The sequence below is a fragment of the Onthophagus taurus genome, chromosome 7 (genome assembly GCF_036711975.1).
Source record: "Onthophagus taurus isolate NC chromosome 7, IU_Otau_3.0, whole genome shotgun sequence".
NCBI classification, from domain to species: Eukaryota; Metazoa; Arthropoda; class Insecta; order Coleoptera; family Scarabaeidae; genus Onthophagus; species Onthophagus taurus.
The window spans coordinates 26704841-26726206 of NC_091972.1; the positions used below are offsets into that span (position 1 = coordinate 26704841).

Genomic DNA, 21366 nt, shown 5'->3' on the forward strand with positions numbered 1-21366 from the left:
CTTTTTTATTTTTAATTTTATCGAAAAAAGTTAATCTTGATACAAAATTTTGCTAGTTACTAGAAAAAATTGTTCAAAAATAAAAGGTAGTCTCTAATACCAATTTTCGAAAAAATCGGCCTACTATTATTTATTTGTGATCATTTTTGTACTAGTAGGCGTTGATAGTGACAAGCTTTATTGACGCTGTTATACTTTATTAGCCGTAGTATTGTTGGCTTAAAATGCTTACTTTACAGCAAAAAATTTACTTGGTGCAATGTTATGGGAAAGGCGAAAAATGTTATCGTCGTGTTATTCAGGAATTTAATGAAAACTTCCTCAATGTGTACGTTTCTGAGACTACTTGCTGTAAAATAATTTTGAAGTTTCTAAGCACTGGGTCATTGTTGCGAATACCTAGAGCAAAGAAGAGATACGATGAAAATAATGCAAGCACTTTGTTGGTATTACATTCAGTAGAGGTACACCCAAAATTATCATTAAGAAAAGAGCTGAAAATCTCCAATTTGTACAACAAGAAACATCCATACAAGTCAGTTTATAGTCATGTTTTGGAAGTTGGCGATGGAGCAACACCTTTAGATTTTTGTTTGTGGATTGGCAGTATGGAAAGAGGATTTCATAAGAAAATAATGTTTTCTGATGAATCAACTTTTTCGGCCAATGGTGTTGTGGCTTCGCAACATCGTACATATTGGAGTAGTGTCATATTTAGAATAGAGCCATACTTCTTTGACACTACTTGTAATGCGAATAGTTATTTAGCTATGTTAAGAAATGTCCTCGGCGGCGAATTAGACAATCTTCCATTAGAATACAGTCGTTCATTTTATTTTCAACAAGATGGATACCCAGCACATTATGCGGCAACGGTTAGACAATGGTTAGACCGTACGTTTCCCGACCACTGGATTGGGAGACAAGGACCAGTTCAGTGGCCTCATAGGAGTCCAGATTTAACATTAATGGATTTTTTCCTATGGGGCTAATTGAAATAAATTGTTTATCTACAACTATTGAATTATCTATTCATTATACATTTGATTTTTGACAGGTAATGACACGCATTACTCATGACTGACAAAGTGTTGAATAATGAAGCCATTATTCCACAGTTCTGACACGGCCTACTAATCAAAAAATAAAATATTAACAGAAATTACAGCTTTCTTATATTGAGGTTATGTCTGAAATGTCTATCAAGTTTATTTTTTTTCATTTTTTTGATTTTTTTTTCAAAATTAAATAGTTGTAGATAAAGTATAGTATTCAACTTGCGTATAATGGATGTTGCAACTTCATATTCGTGGGTAACAGCCGCCATTATACGCTTGTTCAATAATATGCTATTGTCCACGACTACCTTATAATATATACCTTATGAATGAGTTTTCTAAAACAAAATGGTAGTCATTTTTCACGGAGTGAATAATAGCGGTGAATAATAATCATTATTCACGGGTAGCCATCTTGACCAGACTAATAATAATTATTTGAAACGTTAAAAGTTCAAAAAACGTCAATTTAATTCAATTTTTTAGTAGTTTCTAAATGTTTGACATTAAAAAAACCTAAACAAATTCGTTTTTTCGTATGATTTAAGCATAAATTAATTAATTTTCGTAAAGAAAACGACGTTTTATAAAACTGACACTTAATTTTGACAAATTGTTGTGAAGTTGGTTACAGTTAGTAACATTGAATTTGTGTCACATTGACGTTTAACCTTTATTCAAAAATTTATTTAAAAAATAAATTTATGGAATCAATTTCAATAGTCGTGGACAAAGTATAGTATTCTACTCGCATATAATGAGCATTCACTCAGGTTAATTATGCCACTCGCCACGCTCGTGACATAAACTTTACCTTCGTGAATAATAGCCCTCATTATATGCTCATATAATAATATACTAGTTTGCCCCTAGTACCTACCCTTTTAATCTACTCCGAATGTTATAAATCATCCTAAAATTTAAACTATATAAAAAACTTCTTACTTGCTTAATATCAATTTATTCGGAACCGGTTTCGAGCTTAGCCCATCATCAGCCGAATCTACGTAAAAGTAATTACATTATGATCAATTAAATATAATGAAAAACATAATAAAAGTATTACAATCATAAACTTACTGTCAAATAGTTAAAAAGAAACCCACGACGTCATTAAAACAAAAATTATGAAAAGAATACATATTGAAATATATCAATCAACAATGATGTATGTTATTGTGAACAATTAAAGTTAAAAACACAGTGTATAAATAAAATTGTATAGATAAAATATTGTAAAACACTTTAAAAAGAACGAAACGCACGAAACAAAATTTGACATGAGCACGAGAAAAACGACTCTGAAACAGAAAAATAAAACCGGATACAAGAGCCTAAACGAAAAACGATATGAATTTTTAAGAAAAATTACAGACAATAAACAACAACAGTGCGTTTCAAAAGTAACGGATAAATTCGATAAAATCATTACAAACAATTATGAAAAAATCGCTGAAACAGGTCTAAAGATTTAATTTTTTTTAATGGAACACCCCATTTTTTATATCGGAATTTGAAAGAAGATTTTTTTCTGAATTATGTACAATAAATTTTAAGAAGAAAATTTTCGAGAAAAGTTAATTTAAAGTTTCATTATTTCCCATTCATTTGATATAGAAAATAGCAGTAGCAGTGCGTAACCATGACAATCAATTGTTTTGATTTGACATTACAAAAGTAGCAATAGCTTGTTGCTTGTAGCTTGCAATATCATTAAAGCAAATGTTCAAATTTCGGTTACGGTTGCGGTGTAAGTTACGGTTTGGATGATTTTCGTTAAACAACGCACGGATTTCGTTATATGTTTGGACTCTATTTCCGAAACCAATCATCATAAGAATCTCGATTCTTTCAGTTTTAGTAAACGTCATTATTACTTTCTTACTTACCGAACAGTCAATAATTAAAAAATAACCAATAATAGATAAACAAATAACAACAAAAAAATAACAACGAAAAGCGATGAATAGCAACAAATAACAATAATTAACACAAGAAACTCCACAATACTACTCAAAATAATCTCATTAACGCACAATAAATTGGTTCAAATCGAATTTTGACACTTGGAAATTTTAAATCAAAACAATTGGTTGCCATGGTTACGCACGGCTATTACTATTTTTTTGTCAATTGATTGGAAAATAATGAAACTTTAAATTAATTTTGCTCGAAAATTTTCTTATGTAACCGATATTAATATTTATTGTACCTACATACTTCAGAAAAAAATCCTCTTTCAAATTTCAATATAAAAAATGGGGTGTTCCATTTAAAAAAAAGCTTCTATGACGTCATCAGTCAGAATTTAAAATATACACCAAAAAATTTAAATCTTTAGACCCGTTTCAGGGATTTTTTTCATCAATTATTTATAATAATTCTATCGAATTTATCCGTTACTTTTGAAACGTACTGTGTTAACATGTACAAATACAAAAGTAATTGCGCCATCTTTTGGCGTCCTTACGATTTTGTTGAAGACAACTGTAATTTTGTGGTTACGACCCAAACAAACACTCCGAACCACTCCGAACGCTCCGAACCTAGCTTTGTTTGACTGTTGACATATTTTAAACTTTAACGGTATTTGCGGGTTTTCGAATATTTTTCCCGAAAGTATATGTCTGTTATATTCGTAAACTTTAGTACTGTTTTCTTTAGGATACAAAGCAATATATACATTATCGTAAGTTAAGAAACTTTTAAATTTATTATTTACCATAACCATAACAATTAAAATAGAGGTTCCTTATTATCACTTTCTTGTTAAAAGTAAGAGTATTTAATAGTTAAATCCAGCAACGATTAAAACATGCTATCAATATCAATCCCTTAGATTTAAGAATATGATGATTAGGAGACCGAAAAACTGATTTTACTAAGAAATATCTTAAAATATCAATATGCAGTAAATAAAAGTACATTTTAAAAGTAATTTTAATATATTTGTTATGTTTCAAACAGATTAATAATGGCGGTGGCATTGACACCAACAAGAAAACGATTAGTACGAGATTCTTCAAATGATATTTCTTTAAATATGGTAAGTTTAGATTGTCGTACTTATAAAAACAAAAGGAAATTACTTTAATCTGGGGTTTCTCTTTCAAGACTCTTCATAGCATTCAAAATGATGAAGAAGAGCGCCACCAAAGACGTCAAAGTCTTGCACCGAAACATGTTTCCTCGAATAAGAAAAATATCAGTCAAGAAGAAGCTAAAAATCACTACGAACTGTGTAAAAAAATGTTTTTTGAGAATGTAAGGTAGAAAGTTTTTTATGTGGAATGTTTAAAATGTTTTATCATTACTTTTTTGTTTTAGAAAATAACCCCAAAAAATGCTTGGGATTTACGTATAATTTATTTTTTCACAAGCGTAGTTGATACGAATGTGTCAGAAAAGGATCATTTTCAACAAGTGGCTTCAACACTTGAGATTTGCACCAAAGTATATTCCTGTAGGGTTGATGATTTACATGCAGAAGGTGTTAAATTAGCTAATACATTAGCTTCACAAGAAGATTTAGGTGAAGGTATGATTCAAAATTAATTATCTAAATATTTGTTTTTAAACATTTCTCGTCAAATTCTTGTATGTGTGCAAAATAACCTAACATATACATATTACCAATTTTGATTTGTCTTGAATTTTTTATTACTGTTTTTATGTGTAATACTGTGATTTTTTTTGTTACTGCTAGGCTGAGGGAAGTAGTCCCTCTCGCAACCACTACCTATAAGATCTATAGTAACTTGTGGCCTCCAAAGGTTTAGGGCAGATCTAGGTTCTTCATGAACTTGAGTATTGCTCCAAAGTCTTGTTTCTTTATATCACTAGGTGTCACGCAAATCATTTCACGCAAATCATTTCAGCAGTCTCTGACTTGTCATTGCAAAGTCAACATGTTTGATCCTCAGCTTGTCTAATGATGAAGAGATGATAGTTTAGGGACGTGTAACCGGTCAGGAAACTTGACAGCGTCCTTAAGTCCCCTTTGCTGAGCCATAAAACCTTTTCGGTTTTCTTTTGCGACGAGTTATCATACTCCAGCGCAAGGCTACCTTTGAGTCCTCCCATGTGTTAATCACCTGTTTTAAGTAGCTTTTTGTAGCCCACATCTGGTGTCCTCACTGCCTATTTAGCCAGTTTATTTATTTATTTATTTCCATTAAAGCTCTACAGGGCAAACCCCAATTACAAAGGTTTTACAAAATAAAAACAATACTACTAAGACCGTAACTTAACATTAATCCAAAAAATTTAATTGAAGAGTATCTAACACCAAAGAAAATAAACAGTTACTGTTGTAATCGTTAACATAATGGAAAAACAAATTCTCAAATTAATACTTAAAAATACCAGTATTATTAGAGTTTATAAGATTTTTCACATAATTTTTAAAAGATTTCTACTCTGAAAAACGAAAAAAATCGACATCCTCAAGATTATTAACCAAACAAGAGGCTTTGTAAATAGGTGCGTGCAACAAAACTACGTACAACACATTTAAGGCAATGTTCTCAACCAATTTGGTTACCAGTTTGAAGTTTATTGAACCAAATTTTATACAATGTATAAGCATCCAAGATAGCACGCCTTCTCTCAAGGGAAGTAAACTCATTAGTACTCAAAAGTTGCATATACGGTTCAAAGGTGGGATATGATCCTGTTATTTTATAAGTAAGATACCTTATACATTTTTTTTGAACTATCTCGATTATAGATTTATAGGTCACATATGCAGTATTCCAAATGAATGAGGCGTACTCCAACTTACTTCTTACAAATGTATTAAAAAGTTCTTTAAAGGTATTCCTATTTTGAAATTCAAAACAATTTCTAACAATAAATCCCAATTGCCTATATGCATCTACCGCTAATCTATTAATATGCCTTGAAAATGAAAATTTTAAATCAAACGTAACACCTAAATCAGGCAATCTCTGGTGCGATAGGCACAACGCCAACTCTAGCAATGGAGGTTTTGCTTGGCCTATCTCCTCTGCATTTGCATATAGAGAAAGTGGCTAGAACAACCATTTACAGATTTAAGCAATATGCTCAAACCTGTTCCGACATGTCCTACCAATGGGCTGCGGAAGACATTATAAACACTGATACTGTGCTATCAATGCCGTCAGATTTGGCGGTATCACTATCAGTGATTAATGCTCGATACCAGATTGTACTGCCTGAGCGGTAGTCCTGGATCGAAAATGAAAATTCTCTGGTTCAGGCAGACATTTGCTTGTACACAGATGGATCAAAAACGCCTGAAGGGGTAGGAGCAGGAGTATACTGCCAGACACCTCGAGGTAAGCAAGCTTACAGCCTGGGTACGTACTGTACTGTATTCCAGGCGGAAGTATTTGCTATGGACATGGGTGCTAAAATCCTTCTTGAAAGAGGGGTGAAGAACATGACAGTACGAATTTTCTCAGACAGTCACGCCGCTCTCCAGGCGCTGCAAGCCGTGAAAACGGTGTCGGCTCTGGTTAACGATTGTAAGAGAACATTAAACATACTGAGTTGTGATAACAGAGTCTCTCTGATCTGGGTCCCGGGTCACTCTGGGGTTGCTGGCAATGAAGCGGCAAATAAGTTAGCACGAGATAGCAGCGCTGAAGCGTTTGTGGGGCCGGAACCAGCAGTTGGTGTATCATTTGCGATGGCCAAATATAGGATTGGACTGTGGGCTGAAGAGAGACTTCGCCTACTGTGCACCAGTTCTCCTGGAATGACACATGCTAAGGTGTTTATTAACATCGCCACTGTCAAACCCGGGAATATTTTAGGACTTCCCCGTAGTAGCATAAAAGTTCTAATGGGTGTTTTTACTGGGCACTGCCGATTAAAAGCACACCTCAACTTGTTGGGTTTAGCCGACGATATTGAATGCCGACTATGTGCGGAGGAAGCAGAGACGGTTGAGCGAGGCGGTGAAATTTGATAACGATATCTATCGGGGTACAATAGATCCTTAGGGTCGCGGTGCAAGGTTGATTGGTCCGCCTACCCGATATATAGTCAATGCAATGTAATGTAATGTAACACCTAAATCACAAACATATTCATTTCTTTTTAAAATGATCCTGTTCATGTCATGGTTATGAATTTGCAACTTTTTCTTCCTACTAATTTCGTTCGCATTTCGACGTATTATGTGGTTACACCGGAAGAGGTGACATATTTCAAATGGAAGCCAACCCAACCCTGACTTTTATTAAATTTTTCAATCAAAAATGTCAACTACAACGTTACTTTTTATAATTTATAAATCATCTACTTTGACCGCCGGAAAAAAAATTTTGTGTTGGGAATGTTGTTGTGGTTATGTATTATCAGAAGATCAGTAAGGAAAGAGTAAATAGTTTGACATTTGCTAAAGCTATGGTTTATTTCTGTTGGTGTGATGACTAGCTTACTTTTTATAGCGATCTGTTCTCAAGAAATGCCACGTTTGGAATTTAGTAATGAGTATTATTTGAATCTGATAATAATATGGTATGGAGAAACCAAATATGTAAAAATATATAGAGTGTTCCATTTAAAAAAATAAAGTAGGTGGCGACTTCCGGTATAACCGGAAGTGCTAGAAATCTGAAAATATTTTAGTCTAAGGCTTAGATGGATACTTAGGATACTAGAGAAGCCCTAGTAGTAAATGCATACAAAACTTCATATTCTTCGGTTTACTTATAGCGGAAATAAAAAATAAAATGTAAATTTTTGGCTCAATTTTGGCCCTATGTTTATGCAAAAAGCTTGTGTTATTTTGGCAAGTACTACGTCCTAGTAAAATTTCCCGGTTAAAATCTGAACCATCCTGTATATCTCTGTAGGTGCTAAAAAAAAATATCGGGATATCTTAAGTTGCACCGTTGCACCATGGTTTTATCTTAATATTCTCTACTTACTTAAATGCTGAAATTGAAACTGTTCTTGTGCCTGGTAGTATTTCAAACCATTGATAAATTCATGTTGGACCCTAATAATTATTTCTTTACTAAGAAAACTTAAGTCATCAAGCGACTCAAGTTTAGTTTTGTACATCCGGGGATCTTAGCGGCCATTCAATTGATCGACGCCTTTCATTCTATTTAGGAAATGCTACTTCATAGAGATATTGCCTAACATAAACTGCATAATGTGGTGGTGCACCATCTTACATGACCTATAAATTTTCATGATGTAACATCGGGTTACTAACAGTGCGAAATGAATTTCTTAAATTGGGGATTAGACATTGTTGTAAGAAATCAATATATCGTTTAATAAGACCGTTTAATGTCTGTTCATAAAAGTAAGGCCCATCTGGGGTTTTCTTTGCCCAATGCCGACAGTTTTGTTTATTAAAACCATTTTTGTGAAGACATTTGAATATCGACATAGGCTGTGCTACATGGAAAATACTCAGAATTTTACGTAGAATCCATAAATGCAACAAAACATAGGGTTTCCTGTTTAAAAATGTCAACTTAGGGACACCTGTACGTTTCCATTACATCTAAAAAAATGCGCTTAAAAAAATAAGATAGATGTTTAACAATTTTATATTGTCGATATCACATATATTAAGTTAATTTTTGTAAACCACTATCATTTAATTTAGATAACCAGGAAGATGATAATAACGATAATCAAAGAGGTTCGAAAAGAAAGTCGAAGAAAAAGCGTTCACGCCTAGCTGCTAGCAATACAGAGTGCATAGCCAAGGAGATGGAGTCGTTATTAGGGCCGATACCGAAAATATCTGGAGTGCCGTTCAACATCGAAACAAAAGGCGATCCAGAACGAACAGTAAACCTTTATACAAACACCGTTCCTTTTGATCAATCGTACAAAGAACATTTAAACGACAAAGAAGCGGCTTGCTTTTTAACGTATAATTTAAAAGACGATGATCCTAACGCAGAAATTATTACTGAAGATGCGATTGAGAAAGTCGTTCCGAAAGTTAAAGGTTTAAGACTCTGCGCTGAATTCGAGAATTTCGAGGTGAATGTTGTTGACTGTGATTTAAATACTACAAGGTAAGTTTACTGTTTTTTTTCTGCAAAGAGCAAATTAGCTTTAGTTTTAATCAGCCCAAAGTATTTTTAGCAGTTATACAAATAAATAGCTTTAATTTATTATTAGTTTTTATCATAAACAATATATAACACTTTTTTTCTGATGACAATATACAGGGTGAGTCAGAAAGAATGGGAAATCCGAATACCGGAGATACTAGACACCAAAATATGATGATTTAACGTAACATCTCTTATACAAATGTCATTGGTTTTCGAGGCATAGGGTGTTGAAAGTTAAATTCTTATTTCGAAATTTCTTGATAATTTTGAAGGTTTTTGTACTATTAACATAAAATTTGGTAGTTTTATGTTTTTGAGCATGAGAAATACGAATTTGAAACTTGTTTTGTTATTGCTCGTAGAGGGCGCTAGATACACGCTGCTCGTTTGATAAATCAAATCATAAGTTTTTTGGCTCGACAGCTACGACCTATAAGAGCTGCAAATCACAAAGAGCATTCAATTTTCCATAAAACTACTCTTATTAACTACTCTTATTGAAATTGTCTAAGTCTATCGGTTTTCGAATTATTTACTTTTAAATGTTTAAATGTATTTTTTCTTCTAAAATATTTATTTTTGAACATAAGCAAAGTTGGCTTATTTTTGCGCTCATGTTTCGACAATTGCTTATTAATTGTCAACATTTTCCTTCAGATTTCTGGTTCTAATTCACCATACCTCAACTGATAAAATAATCATGACTTGATATCTCAAACGTACAGTGTGCATCTAGCGCCCTCTACGAGTAATCACAAAACAAATATGAAATTCGTATTTCTCATGCTCGTAAACATCTAACTACCAAATTTTATGTTAATAGTACAAAAACCTTCAAAATTATCAAGAAATTTCGAAATAAAAATTTAACTTTCAACACCCTGTGTATTAAAAACCACCGACATTTGTATAAGACATGTTAGGTTAAATCGTCATATTTTGTTGTCTAGTGTCTCCGGTATTCGGATTTCCCATTCTTTCTGACTCACCCTGTATAATTTTTGTAACTTTATGTGATTTCGAGTTATTTTTTTTTGTTTAGAGGTACAAATTTAAGTTTTGGCCAACCCAACATAACTCAACATCAATCCGTTTTCGATCAACATGGTCACCCCATAGTCACTCTTGACGGTTCCATGCACGACATTTTTGATAATCAAGACGACGGCGGCTGCGATATGGCTGGTAGTACAGAGGATGGCGTAGTGATAGAAGAAGTAGAAGGTCGTCTTGCGAACGGTCTCGATACGGTATACCATGAGGTGCATGTAGTATCGTTTTGCCCAGGAGGTGAAAAAGTTAGCGAACCTGTATCAACAGCTAATGATATGAAAGAAAATGTTTCTCAATGGCTTAATACAATGTTGGTGGGACCAAGTCATTGGAAGAATAAATTATTGAAGAGGTCTGGTAAGTTAATTCTGAAGTTTCATTCTGTTTGTTTGTGATTCTCTAAAACTTAACGATTAGATTTGTGTTTTTGTTAAGTACAGTGTCCATACAGCTGGGCACATCCGATAGTTTTGTTAATTCACTTTATAACAATCTTCTTATTTGAACGAATCTTTGTATCCTGGACGCTCCTTTTGTTTGTCTAGCTAATTTTCTATATTTTTTGTGGTAACATTTTTAGTGCACAGTTCATACCAGCTTCTAACTTTACCATTAACTCAAGTAATTCTGTTGTGAAATGCATCTTTTCTTCTTTTCCATTTTCATACACCTTGCATAGCTGCGGAAAACGAGATAACCCCGTATGACAAACCGAAGTTGAGTGCATTTATAAATGAATATATTGTTCCCTGTAAAATATGTTCTCATTCAAAATGGATTTACTTTTATATTTGCCTTCAGTGTCAAGATACTCTGGTGCGGTAGAAGAAAAAAAGCCGATGGCAAGACGTCGTGCAGAAAAAAAAATTGATCAAGAAATCGACTTTTTTGGAAGTCCACCTAAAATAGATTTTAACGCTAAAGTGAAAGTTCTAAATCGAACCAATACCGACGAATCGAAGTAAGTTTCATTTCTTGTTCCATAAAAACCATAAATTAATTATTTTTTGATTATGTAGATTTATTTTACCAAAAAACTATTTAAAAAGATGCAGAAATAGTGATCTGCTTATGTTGATGAATTACATCCCCGAGAAAACTTACAGCGCTCCTAAAGAAAATCTTAAAGAAAATGACGAAGAAGCAAACGTATTCACTCACGAATGCAACGATTATAATTATGATAATTTAAATGATTCTCAATATTGTTTGGCTGTAAGTTAAAAAACTGTTCGTTACATTTTTTAGTATTAAACAAAAACTTCTATGTAATACAGGGTGAATTAAACTTGTATGAATTAAAATTACAGTAAAACCTCGATATAACGGACCTCGTTGGTAGACATCGGATATAATGGACAAAATATATTTAAGTCATACTATTAACCCAGATATGCCCACTGTACTACATATAGTTCACGTGGAAGTGTCATTTCAGGTGCACACAGGCATTCAGTAAGAAGTAGTGGTTGCGTCAATGTGCATAGGTTTGCAATTAAGTGTTAATTATTATTATTATTATTGCTGAGGGGAGCGACCCCTCGTTACCGCGACCTATAAGATTTATTGTAACTTTAGCCCTCCTAAAGTTTAGAGCAAATGTAGGTCCTTGATGAACCTTAGTATTGCCCCAAGCTCTTATACCTTTATGTCGGTAGGTGTCAAGAGAGCTTTACCGAAAATTTCGTGTCTGGCAACGCCATTACACAGTATATGTTCAGCTGTTTCTGACTCGTCGTTGCAAAGTCGACAAGTTTGATCCTCAGCTTGTCCAATGTGTCCAACCTGAGAGCGTCCTTAGATTCCCTTTGCTGAGGCATAAAACCTCTTTGGTTTTGTTTTGCGACGGAGTTATCATACTCTTCGCTTGTCTGTGACCTGGAAGTTCTTTCCAGTGTTGACCTCCCAACTGTTGATTATTTGTTTTAGGTGGTTTTTTTGTAGTCCACAACCAGGTTTGGGTCCAATGAAGGATTCGCTGCCTGTCTGGTCAGCTTGTCCGCCTTCTCATTGCCCTCAATGTTGCTGTGACCTGGAACCCACCATAGGGTAACATCATTGCCCCTAGCGAATTCTCTCAGGTTGCTGGTACACTCTCTGATCAGTGCGGAGTCACACATGCAGGCCTGAATTGCTTTTAAGGCGGCCCGACTGTCTGTGAAAATGTTTATGGATGCACCTTTCTGTCCCTTTTGTATGTTCAAAGCGGTGCAGAAGTTCATGGAAAGAACTTCTGCTTGAAAAATGGTTATGTCCGAGCTAAGGGGCACTTTAATGTGGCTATTTGGTCCACTGATGTCCATGCCTACTCCGGATCTAACTGTCTTTGAAGCATCGGTATATCAGGCTTGGGCTCCTCTTTTTAGTTGAGGCCCACCCTTCGCCCAATCATCCGTGCTTCTAAATATGACCTTATACGGCTGGTTGAAATTGTATTCTTTCGGTATAAGGTCCGTTCTAATTTCAATCAGGTGATTTAGACATGGGTCCTTGAGGATTTCGAAGTGTCCTCTGAGGTTATCCTGCATGAACTTGAGTGAAGAAACTGTTTTCAGTGATAAGGTACTTGAACCTGCCTCCTTTTGTATATATAAATGAAGAGGTGAGAGACCGAGTAGGGCTTCCAGAGCAACCGTCGAACAAGATCTTATTGCACCCGTTATATTAAGATATGCTAACCGCTGGATTTGTTCCAGCTGTTGTTGTGCTGTCTTATGTTTTGTTTTTGGCCACCAAACTAGTGAGGTGTAGGCGACCATGGGTCTGATTATAGCTATGTAGGCCCAATAAGCCATTCGTGGTTTGAGACCCCAGTTCCTTCATAGGAGCCTGCGGCAGATCTGCTTGCCAGGCGATTTTAGGGGCTTAAAATTAGAAATAGCCCACCTTACTCTGTTGGATGTAAAAATGTTCCCAGCTATGCTGCGAACTCTACCTCATGGACGGGTTATGTCCATTACTCAGCGTACTCAGTAAGAGCTCCAACGATTCCTTAGCATCCTCGGTGTATTTATCGTCTTGTTTGCATCTTGTTTACATCAGTGTTATGGTATTTTGCCAAGATCTTATGCAGGCGAGCAACTATAGGCGTATTGTCTATGCCTTCACAGAAACTACGCCAGATTTTTCTTTTGGCTTTACGGATAGCCAAGTTATACTCTGTTAGGACTTTCGTATAGAGGTCCCATGTTTGCTCGAGTTTGGAATGCCTGACTTTATTATATAGTCTTCTAACCATGACTCGCTGTTGTTCAAGTTCATTATTCCACCAAGGCACATTAAATTGTGCTCTTTTGTGTTTTATTGGACAGCTTGATTCATATGCACTATGTATGATATTTAATAGAAAAGAGGCTGTTTCCTCTCTGCTTTCAATGTTTGTTTTGAGTTTGTCGACCTCTTCGCTGATGTGTCTGCAAAAAGAGCACCAATCAGTGAGAGAGAGAGAGGGTTCTGAATTCTGTCTGTTTTGTCATGTCTGCTACAATGACAAAGCGCAAATATGCTTGTGATCCCCTAAAGTGATTTCACGTGAAACATGCCAGTTTGCAATTTGCGAACAAAGACGATTCGTGGCTAGGCTTATGTCTAGTACCTCTTGTCGACTCTTGGTAACAAAAGTCGGTTCCTTACCCCTGTTGAGAATATCTAAATTTGTACTTTGTAAGTATTGGTAAAGGTACTCACCCCTTTTGTTTGTGTCTGAGCTGTTCCATGCGAGATGGTGTACGTTCACATCGCAGCTCGGGAGGAGTTGTTTCCTCCTCTTATTGCAGTAGTCTATCAGGTCTTTCAACTCCTTTGGCGGTGGATCGTCCGATTCACCGGGGAAATATGTCGAGGCTATAATCGCCTCTTGTTTACCTTCCGGCGTCGGCAGTACCGCTGACATTGCAACCAGGTCCCTAGAGATAAACTGGGTTAAAGGTAGGCAGTTTACGGAGGATTTGGCGAGTATCGCTGCTCTCGCGGGGCACTCTCCCCTGTGATAGATTAACTTACCTACTTTTGTTGTTAGTCTTCTGACTATTCCTCCATATACATATGGCTCTTGGATCAGCGCAACATGTATATTAGGACGGTAGAAGCCCTTGACCAGCACGTCGGAGGCACTTTTACAGTGCTGGATGTTGGCCTGGATGAAGACTACTCCCGCCATTGCTGTTTGCCGGGTGCAGTTTTGGGAGCGGCAGTTTTGCCCTAACCCTTCCTTTCGAAGCTTACCTTACCTGTACCCTTCTTGGGGTCCTTGAACGTCCGGAAGTTCCTGGCATCGGTTCGGGTTGTTTCTTCTGTGGCGTAGGCTTGTCGTTCCTTTTCTCGGTCTGATTTTTCATCCGCACTGTTGGGGAAATAGGCGTTCATGATAGTCGCTTTGGGTAACTCCTTTTCATCAAGGGCAATTAGGGATGCCCGCTCCCATGGTTGTAAGGTTGGAGTTACGGACATTATCCAGTCTGCTGTTTCCTGGTTTTCACAGTTGATTACCAGCCAGCTTGCCTTAAATGTGGTGCCGAGGAACTTATGCTTGATTTCGCCTTCGTGTCCCTCGCTAAGGTCCACTATTCTCGAGATGATAACCTCTTGAATAGCCTGCGTTTAGGCTGTTGTGAGGTTCACTTCTGGAAATAGGGAATCTGCATTCCCATCTTTTTACCTTCCAACATCTGCTTGAAGCTGGCAGCTGTAAAATAATAGCTGTAATAGCTTTTGCCCCTGCGGAAGATTGCCTTCGCTAGCAACGCTACGCCTTTCAGTCGCCGCTCGTTTGGTGTCGGGCCCTTTTGGCGTTGTGCCTTTTAGCCCTCTTCTCCTCCTCACTGATTGGCTGTGTGGCCTTTGCTTGGGCTTCCTCGGGAGTCAGCCCTTGTTTGAGCAGCCACTTAAGCGTTTTTCGTACTGCACCACTTAATTTTTTGTCTTTAATTTGGAGCTTCTGAATGCACTCCTGGAGTTCGATGGTCTCAGACGTTACGACGCTGCTGACAGTGGAGGAAGCGGGGGATATTGTAATATCCTTCCTGTAATATTTTCCAAACAAGTGGATTGATAATAATGGTCCATTTGCGTGGCCACCTAGATCCCCCGACGTTAATCCATTGGATTTCTATTTATGGGGTCATATGAAACAAATTGTGTGTCAAGTGGAAATTAACACACGAGAACAGTTATTAAACAGAATACAAATGGCTGCTACTGAAATAAGAAATCAACCAGACATTTTAATTCGGCTGAAGAACTCTTTAATTCGTCGTTGTGAAGCATGTATTCTAGCAGAAGGAGGCTATTTTGAACAATATTTGTAATTTAATTATGTTTTCATCCATTATCACTTATTTAATTATTTAGACAATAAAATGATCATATACAAAGTGATATCTTTATGACTTGAACAAATCATAATTGTGTTCGTATAAAAATGTGTGGAATTTCTTTTAACTTTTAAGTAATAATTTGACGTGTCTTCTGAAGATGGTAATTTAATTACCGAAAACGGTCAAGACAAAAATTAAATAAACGATATCACTTTGTATATGATCATTTTATTGTCTAAATAATATTTGTAATGTTTATGTGTTTTAAAAAAAATGTAGCAGTAAATTATGATATAAAAATTAAAACTTTAAAGTGTTATAATTTCGTAAATAATTGAAATAGGACATATGTTCCTTAAAATTTTTTTTGGTAATTGAATTGGCTACATATGTCAAAATTTGATGGTGAGCTAATAAATCATCCTGCCTGTATAGTACAACTTGAATTTTGTGTTTTTCAAAATAAATTTTTAATTTTCTTTACAAAATTTGTTTATATACAGGGTCCTGCAACAGTGCGCCAGCCATCCATAGCTCCTATACCAATTAAGTTAGGAATTTATTTCAAACGCAGACTTGTGCTATATACAGGCTGTCTCAGCGAGACCGGTCATTAGACGTTTCTGGCGAAAATAAAAATTTGAGAATTCAGACTTAAGTATTATCAATTACGATCTCTTCGACTAAAATATTTTCAGATTTCTTGCACTTCCGGTTTTACCGGAAGTCGCCACCTACTTTATTTTTTTAAATGGAACAAATATGTAAAAATATACAGGGTTATTTTTACATATTTGGATTTGTCTGTTTTGAAGGTTTATAAATAACTTTACTTTTTGCAATTTGATTCGACCGTTCTCGAGTTATTCGATTTTTTCAAGAAAAATCTGCTCCAGCGGACATTTGTTCAAAAAATCATAGAACACTGGTTTTTTGAGATATCAATTTAGGATTCAGAACCTGCTTAAACAACATTATGGAGTATGTTTTGGTGCCGAGAACGGCTGTCTAAATCGTTTGTTCACTTTACTATGACGCGTTAACTTTTCGAAATTTCGAAGCACCATAAGTTCATTTTTTTAAATAGCACCCCCCATATTTTATTGCTTAGTCGTCTTCGGCGTCTCATTTTACATCTTTTATACTCCATATGTCCTATGCCTAACATTAATAGTTTGAGAAATAATTAGGGTTTTTTGAAAAATGCTCACATATCATATCGATATTAACCTAGTGTTCCATGGAAAACAAATGTTTAATGACTTATTGACAAACGTCAAAGTCTGATTTACGTTGTTTGATGCTTGTGAGTCTAAAACCAGTTAAAATTGTTATTAATTACGTAAATAATATTTATACAAATGAAGAAATCCATAATTTATTTTTTGTGCACGAAAAGTGCGACAAAGTTCTTAGTAGAACTTGCAGAATGTTTAATGAAAATTATCCACATTTACCTCCGATGACAAAAGGTAAATTTAGAAGAATAGAAGCAAATTTTTGGCATTTTGGACGAATTAATCACGTGTTAAACTGACCAAAAAATGTAGTCGATAATGTAACGGAAGAGGTGAATAGCTTGGCTTATTTCGAGCCCAGTCCCAACATCTCAATTCGAGCTGCCAAAGAAGATCTGGGAATCATACTACGAACTTTGTCGCGCTTTTCATGCATAAAAAATAAATTAAGAATTTCTTGATTTGTGTAAATATTACTTTTGTTATTGTTATCGATTTTAACTCTTTTCAGTACATATTAAGGGACCTAACAGATAATTATTAGCTCACAAGCATCAAGTGATGTAAACAAGTGAGTAAAAGATGTAGAATGAGACACCGAAGACGACAAGTAATAAAATATGGGGGGTGTCATTTAAAAAAATTAAGTTATGGTACTTCCAAATTTTCAAAAGTTAACGTGCCATAGTAAAGTGACCAAACGTTCTAGACAGCCGTTCTCGGCACCAAAACATCGAGAATCGAGTGTTCTCTGATTTTTTGAACAAATGTCTGCTGGAGCAGATTTTCTAGAAAAATTCGAATAACTCGAGAACGGCCGAATCAAATTGCAAAAAGTAAAGTTATTCATAAACCTTGACAACAGACAAATCAAAATACAGGGTGCCCATTATGTATGGAATATAGTATATATCTTGGTAGGTATCAACTTTATAAAAAAACATTTCATACAAAACTTGTTTAATATTTTATTTGCCATAATAAGACTGCATTTAATTATTTTTAATTCAGAAAACAAATGAGTAACGAATAATAACTAAATTTTTTTAAATGGCAACGTATTCTTTCTTTAGGCTCATTTGATAGAGATTACAAGATTCTCTTTTTAGGATGGCGTAAAATTTTTGTATCCTTACATAAGAAAATTTTTGAGAAAAATGGAAAAATTGTTTATTAATAAAAATTAATCAATAACATTAATTTAGATATCCGAGATCGTCAAGTACCTCGAATTATTACTGTAAATTAAATTTACATACAAAATAAAACAAATAAACGGAAAATTAGAGTACATCTCCAATAATTCGAGGTACTTGACGATCTCGGATATCTAGATTAATGTTATTAATTAAATTTTCTTCTTTAATATAAGGCTACTAAAATTTTACGTCATCGTAAAGAGAAAAAAATCTCTATCAAATGAGCCTAACAAAAGGGTACATTGCCATTTAAAAAACTTCAAGTGTTATTTGTTGCTCATTTGTTTTCTGAAATAAAAACAATTGATTGCTGTCTTATTATGGCAAATAAAATATTAAACAACTTTTGTATAAAATGTTTTTTTATAAAGTTGATACCTACCAAGATATATTCCATAGATAATGGGCACTCTGTATGTAAAAATATACAGGTGTTCCATTTAAAAAAAATACAATTTGTGTCGTCACACTTTTTTGGACCAACCCGTATATGCGAAAATATTTTCCAGAAATACACTCATATACAGGGTGATCCACATAAGAACCGACACAGAGCAGGGACATGTAGAGGACAATACATTAAGATGATTTAACGCAACTTATCTCTATACTAAGTTGTACCCCTGAGGAGTTGCCCCTGAGGAGCCTTCAAAGTTGGGTTTTAAATTTTTAAAACATTGAATATCTTCGTAATATGTACATTAAGCTAGAAAAACCAAATTTGGTATACGTTATGAGTGTACCGAAGGTATTAATTGGTAGCAAGTTGAGACCAATTGAGGCATTTCAAAGGGTTGATTAAGGGTGATGGTCCCCTCAATTTTGACAGATTTTTTTAACCTTTTGGGGGATTTAATACATTATTACCTCATTTCATGTGGAATTTAATTCTAAACCTCTTTTCTCTTATTATTTTTTAAAAAACATTGTCGTTTTCATAAAAAATTCAAATTACTAAAGACACGTATTTCGTTAATGCTACCTAAAATCATCGAAAATTCAGTAGTCGTCTGTGAAATTGTACGTCAAACTTGACAAATAGGTTATAAAACCTTGTTGTCAAATAACTTTATAACCTATTTGTCAAGTTTGACGTACAATTTCATAGCCGACTACTGAATTTTCGCTTATTTCAAGTAACATTACGAAATAAGTGTCTTTAGTTATTTAAGTTTTTTATGAAAACGACAAAGTTTTTTAAAAAATAATAAGAGTAAGAAAAGTTTTAGAATTAAATTCCACATGAAATGAAGTAGTAATGTATTAAATCCGCCGAAAGGTTAAAAGAATCTGTCAAAATTTAGGGTACCATCACCCTTAATCAACCCTTTGAAATGCCTCAATTGAGTTCAATTTGCTATCAATTAATACCCTTGGTACACTCATAACGTATACCAAATTTGGTTTTTCTAGCTTAATTTATTACAAAGATATTAAACTTTTTAAAAATTTAAGAGCCAACTTTGAAGGCTTATAACTCCTCAGGAGTACAACTTAGTATAGAGGTAAGTTACTTTAAATCATCTTAATTTATTGTCCTCTACATGTCCCTGCTCTGTGTCGGTTCTTATGTGAATCACCCTGTATATAGTACAAGTCTTCGTTTGAAAGAAATTCCTAACTTAATTGGTATAGGAGCTATGGATGCCTGACGCACTGTTGCAGGACCTGTATAACTTAAACACCTCTCAGAAATTTGTATGGGTATATTTGGGTTAATATGTATTATCTATTTAATACGTCAGTATATTTATTTAGCGCTCATAGAGAGAATCCAACTCGGGTTATTCCCCAAGTTGCTCTATTCCATGTTCATAGATAATCTTGGGGTATTCCTTGAGTTGTCTATGTTATGTATAAATCAAGGACGATTATGTAAAAATCAAGGACGGTAATTCTAGTTTTAATTGTTATTCAGCGCTAAGAACTAGAAACATTCGGATTTAGTCGTCTTAAGAGACGTAAAGCCAAACCCGAATGTTTCTAGTTCTACATCTAGTGTCAGTTCTAGTTTTAGTTCCTATCCAGAGCTAGATTGTTATAATTTTTATTGAACTAAAAGTAGAACTAACACTAGACCTAGAACTGAAAACATTGACGTATAGCTGTACGTTTCTTAAGACAGCTAAAGCCGAATGTTTTTAGTTCTAGGTCTAGGGTTGCTTCTTGCTTTAGTTGTTATTCAGCGTTAGATTGTTGTATATTTTTCATTGAACTAAACTAACACTAGACGTAGAACTAGAAAGTTTATTATGTACTGTTAATACAGAACGAAGAATTTGTGTGCATTAAATTATTCATTCAAACAATTGAATGTGCAAATTAAAAATTTTTCATATAATAGACTTTTGGCATAACGAACACTCCCTTCCCGGTTTTAATCCGTTATATCACGGTTTTATTGTATTCCGAAATATCATTATGGCTTTTAATATTTATATCAATAGTTACTATAAATTGTATATTTTCTAGAAACATTTATTTGTTGTGTGTTAATGTAGGGGAATAATGAAGAAAATGGTCATGATGATGCACCTCTTAATGAAAATGATAACGAAACGAACATTCAAAATTCAAATTTATTGAATAACGTTCAAAATGATTTACTTGGACAAACAATGGAAGAGGAAGTAAGAAATTTACACATCGCCGACCCAGCCAATTTGTCAATAGATGCTGTGGTTGTAAGTAAAATGTATCTTAAACAGTAACTTCAGTTAAATTTAAATTAAAGTAGAGTTTAAGTTAAGTTTCAGTTAACCTTTATCAATTATGAGAAACTGTTTATTTAAGGATTTTATTACAAAACTAAAATCACTTTATTATTATTTTAACAGGACGTCTTTGAGTTACCGCCATACGCAATGAAGTCAAAAAAGATAAATATGAAACGGATAAAAGCGACTATGCTGAAGCTTTTAGGAGAAAGCGGAGTGTTATTAGAGGTAACATTTGATTCATTACTTTAGCGATATATGAAACATTATAGTCTTTTTTTATATAGAAAGTTGCCAGCGATGATTTAGAACATTTAAAAATTCAACGATTTTCTTCGGTGTACAGCGATTTAACTCGAAATCTTCCCGTGAATATGTCAAAGGAGATGACCCCTGCAATCGCATTTTTCGCTATATTACATTTAACCAATGAAAATGGATTACATTTAAAACCATCTATGGATCTTAAGGACGCTTTCATTTCGAATGAAATACATGTTCAGCCACACACAAGGAAATGAATGTTTAGTTTACATTACACATGTAGAATATAAAGAATGATCTGTCGGTTCACTTCTTGTCAACTGTCGATACATTATAAATACTAAATAGATATAATTGCGAATATTTGATTAAAAAAAGTACCTACCAGCTGATTTTATTGGCGTCCTAATAGCTTCTTATTGATTATTGTTTGCCAACAAA

General features: G+C 34.5%; 1 protein-coding gene across 2 annotated transcripts; it reads left to right on the top strand.

Annotated features, from left to right (window-relative positions):
* Positions 1-3623: 3623 nt before the first annotated feature.
* Positions 3624-21279, top strand: LOC111429345 (non-SMC condensin I complex subunit H). 2 transcript variants are annotated; one of them, XM_023065227.2, is made up of 11 exons: positions 3624-3747; positions 4026-4104; positions 4173-4322; positions 4386-4596; positions 8677-9097; positions 10182-10549; positions 10994-11153; positions 11212-11407; positions 20446-20628; positions 20782-20889; positions 20949-21279. In XM_023065227.2, exons 2-11 carry the CDS (start codon positions 4033-4035, stop codon positions 21180-21182), a joined length of 2103 nt encoding a protein of 700 aa, XP_022920995.2. In that variant the 5' UTR covers positions 3624-3747; positions 4026-4032; the 3' UTR covers positions 21183-21279. The 2 variants fall into 2 exon arrangements, with proteins under 2 accessions (XP_022920995.2, XP_022920996.2); XM_023065228.2 differs by having other exon boundaries at positions 20934-21009.
* Positions 21280-21366: the final 87 nt, after the last annotated feature.